We start from the raw sequence: 5,660 nt of genomic DNA, 5'->3' as shown, positions 1-5,660 counted from the left end.
AGTTTCCACATAGCTTTCCTGTAGTTTGAGTTCCGTGGGCAATCTGTTTTCAGATGCTAGAGATGAAGAATCAGATAGTGATTGTATGCTCCCTAAGGATTCTCTAACTTGGAGTGCTGAGGTAGTACTTATTCATTTAAGTGGCAGCTATTCCCTGAGTATATGCTGTTTCTGAAACTGTCCTAAATGACAGGGTATTTTCTTGTGCACTAGGGTCAATGCTTGTTTTTCAAGTTATATTCTGGAAAATGACCTTTTAATATTCCTTTCTAACCCAAAATTCTGACTCACTGTATTCATTTGATGAAACTTTGGTTCAGCCAGACTTCTAGACAAAACCAATGGTACTATCAGGTCCCTGAGGATATTGGTTCATCACAGTGAAAGCAACTAAAGTATCTGAATATTGCTTTCATAAAGGAGCCCCCACACTTGGAGGTGTTTCTGTTCCTGAAAGTAGCCTGTGAAGGAGGCTGGTTCAAGGTCTTGATTGAATAAAGATGTATTGACTCACATTCTTTTCTTTCTTTCTGATATTATCTTAGTTAAGGATTTACTGCTGTGAGCAGACACCACGAACAAGTAAACTCTCATATGGACAACAATTAATTTTTGCTGGCTTACAGGTTCAGAGGTTCAGTGAATTATCATCATGATGGGACTCTGGCAGCATCCAGGCAAGCAAGGTGTAGGAGGAGCTGAGAGTTCTACATCTTCATCTGAAGGCTGCTAGGAGAATACTGGTTTCCAGGCAGCTAGGAGTAGGGTATTAAAGCCCATACCCACAGTGACACACCTACTCCAAAAAGACGCCATGTATTCCAATAAGGACACATCTCCAAACAGTGCCACTCCCTGAGCGAAGCTTATATGAACCATCACAGATACTTTTGTCTATTTTATTGTGTCCTCTGTCACTATTATATACTAAAAATTTGTTCTAAAAGCAAGATAGTGTGTCCATACCCATATCTGACAAAGTAAACTTCAAGTCAAACTTAGCCAGAAATGATACAGATTGCTACTATTTATTAATAAAGAGGAAGCTCATCATGAAGACACAATAATTGCGAACACTTTCGTAAAAACATTGATGTGTTTACTTTTGTGAAACAAAGTGAAAAGATAGGCTGGTCCAGACATAATAATAGGGCTCCAATTACATGTTCTCATCAGCAAATGATGTCATCCACACAAAAGTTCACAAGGAAACCTCAGCATAAAACTACACTAAAGATCAAGTAGGCATAACAGAGTTCTATGGAATCTGCCATTCAACCTTTATAGAATGACTATCTTCTCAGAAGCCCACAAAACATTCTTCAAGTCAGTACACAATTTGAGCCCCAAAACAAGTCTGCTTAAAAAATTAATTAATTTACTTATATATAATGCTGCCCCTTTCTGGCCTCTCCAAACAGTGGACCTCTCTCTATTCCCCCTTTCCTTCTCCTCTGCAAGAGTGGGGCACCACTTGAGTATCCCTCCCATCCTGGTTCATCAAATGTCAGGATAGGTGCATCCTCTCTCAGAGGACAGTAAAGGCAACCCTTTTGGGAAAGGAATAGCACAGTCAGGCTACAGCTTTAGGGAGAGTCTCTGCTCCAGTTGTTGGTGGGTGCCCACATGGAGACTGAGCTGCATGTCTGCTACATATGTGCAAGGGCCTCAGTCCAGCCCATGTATGCTGGTTGGTTGGTAGCTCAATCTCTGAGAACCCTGCAAGGGTCCAGGTTAGTTGACCCTGTTGCTCTTTCTGTGGAGTTCCTATCCCCTTCAGAGTCTTCAATCCTTTCCCCAGCATTTCCATAAGAGTCCCTAACCTTCATCCAATGTTTGGCTGTGTATATCAACATCTGTTTCAGTCAGCTGCTGGGTAGAGCCTCTCAGAGGACAGTTATGCTAGACTCCTATCTTCAAGCACAACAGACTTTCATGAATAATGTCAGGGATTAGTGTTTGACCATGGATTGGGTTTCAAGTTGGGACAGTTATTATTTGACTGTTCTTTCAGTCTCTGTTCCATTTCTTTTAGACAAGACATATTTTGGGTAGAAAGTTTCATGGGTGGGTTTGTGTTCTTATTATTTCACTGTGTGTCCTGTCTGGCTACTGGAGGTGGCCTCTTCAGGTTCCATGTGATCACTGTTAGGCTTCTTGGTTAATGTCAACCACATTGACTCCTGGGAGCCTCCCCCACTGAATCTCTGGGACTTCCAAAAGATTTCCCCCACCTTCCATGGTAGCTGTAGCTTTCCATTCAGTCTTGTGACCCTATGGGTCTCTCAGCACACTTGACCCAGAGCTGTCGATCCCCCCCCCCCCCAATTCCCTTCCTCTCTGTGCCTCCTGTGACTATTTTGTTCCTCCTTCTAAGTGTGATTCGAGAATCCTCATGTGTGGCTTCTTTCTTGTTTAACTTCTTAGAGTCTGTGGGGTATATCTTGGGTATTCTGTATTTTGCAGCTAATATCCATTTAGTGAGTCCATACCATGCATGTTCTTTTGGGTCTGGGTTACCTCACTTTGGATGCTCTATCTAGTTCCATCTATTTGATTGCAAAAATTCATGTTGTCCTAATTTTAAATAGCTGAATAGGATTTCATTGTGTAAATAAACCATGTTTTCTGTACCCATTCTTTAGTTGAGGGGCATCTGGGTTGTTTCCCGTTTCTGATCATTACAAATAAAGCTGCTATGAACATACTGTAGCATGTGTCCTTGTACACCTGGGTCTTCATGTAGAATTATTTCCAACTTTTTGATAAGGTATCAAATCAATTTCCAGGTTAGTTGTACAAATTTGCAATCTTACCAGCAATGGAGCAATATTCCATTACTGCACATCTTTGCCAGCATGTCCTGTTGCTTGAGGGTTTTTATCTTAGCCACTCCTATTGGTGTAAGGTGGAATCTCAGGCTCATTTTCATTAGCATTTCCCCGATGACTAAGGATGTTGAGCATTTCTTTAAGTGCTTCTCAGCCATTCGAGATTCCTATGTTGAAAATTATCTGTTTAACTCTGTACTCCATTTTTTAATTAGGTTATTTGTTTTACAAAACCATTCTTAACAAGCCCCCTACTGAAATAATTTTTTGTGTTGTATCATGTCATAATTGAATAAAACTAGAAATCAACAGCAAGAGAAATATTTCTTTGATATATGATTATATTTCTATTAAAATACATTAAAAATAAAAGTGAAATATATAGAGAATTAACTTAGGAAAAAAATCAATGTAATACAGAAGTGGTATTGGTTTGTGCTAGGTAACTGCTAGTCATCATCAACATGCTCCCCCCTCCCCCCACACCACAGCACAAAACACACACACAACTACCCTTACCCTTACCCCCAACCCACATCCCACCAAAACATGCGCCTATCCCCCACCAACTCCCCCCACTACATATACACAACACAACAGGGACACACAAAACACATATATCCCCCACCACTCACTACCACAACACACTATGCACACATATGTACCCCTACTACCACATACATGCACCATACACATACACACATACACATAGACACAAACACACACACACACACACACACATGTCTACCCTACCCTCATCTCCTCACGTACCCTTCCACACCCGGCCCCACACAAACACCATACACACACTCCACATACAAATGACCGCATACCACTACTCACACATAACACACACACATACACACACACGACCACCCAACCCCAATATCCCCCATACCCTCTACACCACACACATATATGCACACACACTCACACACTCACACACATACTTTTTCTCCAATTTCTACCAGGATTTTAACATGGATAGAAGAGCTGTGCCAGTATTGACAAGTGCTTGCAAGGAGATATCTTCTTCAAAATTCTGTATCCTCCTAAAGAACAGAAACCAAATTTTCTAACTTTTATAGTCAGCATTGCTATACTGACAATATCAATGGGAGGAGAGGCCCTTGGTCCTGTGAAGGCCCTATGCCCCAGTGTAGGGGAATGCCAGGGCCAGGACATGCTAGTGGGTGGGTTGGTGAGCAGGAGGAGTTGGAGGGGATAGGGGGTTTTCTGAGGGGAAATCAGGAAAGGGGATAACATTTGAAATGTAAACAAAGAAAATATCTAATAAAAATAAATAAAAAGTGAGAAAAATTGCAAAAAAAAGTATTCAATGAGAATTTTTTGGTGGATATTTGAGAAATTCATTGACAGTGCCAAGAAAGTTGGAGAAACTAATATTTCTGACTACTTTCAGAATTATAAGAAAATTGGATATAACAAAAAAGCATTTGAAAGCATTGCAATTATAGAGGTGTTTCTGAGAGAAGAGTAAGTTAATGTTGTATTGACTTTCAACATCTGCTTTCTGAAATCTCAGTGGTTTTATGAATATGGCTGTCTGTATATTCATCCTCCTCAGGAGTGTCTTCCAGAGCCCTCTTAAGAACTGTTTTCAGGGACCTATGCTTTCTATGATGCCTAAAGGAGCCTACAAGGAAATAAATGATGGGGTTGGCAGAGCTGTTTACACAGGACAGGACCGCAGTAACTTGGTAAATATGACAAAAGGGATGATGTAAATGAACCCCAAACCAGTATAACAGGAACAAATAAAGCCCAAGAGGCAGGCCACAGATGAGGTAAACCATCACTGTGAGAGAGATGGTAACATACAGCCTGGACAGGGGTTTCCTCCTGGGACCACAGAGTATCCTCAGCAGTAGGGCCAGACTGGACCCAGAGAGAAGCATAAATAAAAAAATCAGAAATGCAGTTATAATAAAGTCAACATTTTTCCACAAATGATGATGAGTCTCACCCAGGAATCCTGAGAAGAACCAATCGAGGATGCCCATGAGAAAGGACAGAACCCAGATTAGGGCACATATGATAGCTGACATGTTTCTTGGGCGATGGCAGTGGTACCAGATTGGCCACAATACAGACAGGCAGCGCTCTGTGCTAATAGCACTGAGGACGCTCAGGCCCGAGATATAGGGGATGATTGCTGCATTGCCTAAGATATCTTTGCTTAATTTATGGGCATAGATGCCATAGAAGTCACTGATCCGTAGCAGAGAGTCAATGAAGTGACAGCAGAGGAAGAAGGAGTCTGCCAGAGCCAGGTTGAGGATATAGACTGAGATGGCTTTCCTGCGCATGCGGAATCCGAGGAGCCAGAGTACTATGGTGTTTCCTGCCAGTCCAACCAGGGTAGTGAAGAGGACCAGGAAGGACGGTGTCAGTATTGGACTGCATTTGGGATGACCAGTTTCATTCAGCGGTGTAGATTCTGTGTCGTGGGATGAGATGGTTGGATCCATGCTCACAAATCTTCCAGTAGTATCCCTTTAAAGACAGACCATATTTGAGCACCTTAACATTGACCCTTTTTCTGGCAATCATAATGTAATATAGATATTGTTGTCAATATGGCTTAATAAACTCATTTATAAATAAAAGGAGAGTAACATGATCATATGGATAAAGAATTCTGGTCTGTGGATTTTAATTCAGAGCTTGTGTATACTCTATAGGTGGGTCATTCTTCCTGTGTATAACCCAGGACCTTTAAATCACATGGAAATGATTCCCTTCTCTCATGGTCAGGATTGGATCCATTTCCTGCTCCCCTGTTAACTCCAGAAAGGGAAGCATCAC

At 41.5% G+C, this 5,660-nt stretch overlaps 1 protein-coding gene across 1 annotated transcript; it reads right to left on the bottom strand.

Annotated features, from left to right (window-relative positions):
* Window positions 1-4,351: 4,351 nt before the first annotated feature.
* LOC110299433 (mas-related G protein-coupled receptor member X1) lies at window positions 4,352-5,323 on the bottom strand. Its single transcript, XM_021169118.2, has one exon. The coding sequence runs from the start codon at window positions 5,321-5,323 to the stop codon at window positions 4,352-4,354; it is 972 nt and encodes a 323-aa protein (XP_021024777.1).
* Window positions 5,324-5,660: the final 337 nt, after the last annotated feature.

This window comes from Mus caroli, unplaced genomic scaffold, assembly GCF_978045245.1.
Source record: "Mus caroli unplaced genomic scaffold, Mus_caroli_1 scaffold_8, whole genome shotgun sequence".
In the NCBI taxonomy this organism is placed as follows: domain Eukaryota; kingdom Metazoa; phylum Chordata; class Mammalia; order Rodentia; family Muridae; genus Mus; species Mus caroli.
The sequence above is the reverse complement of the archived record's forward strand: the minus strand, read 5'-3'. Positions and strand labels throughout refer to the sequence as shown.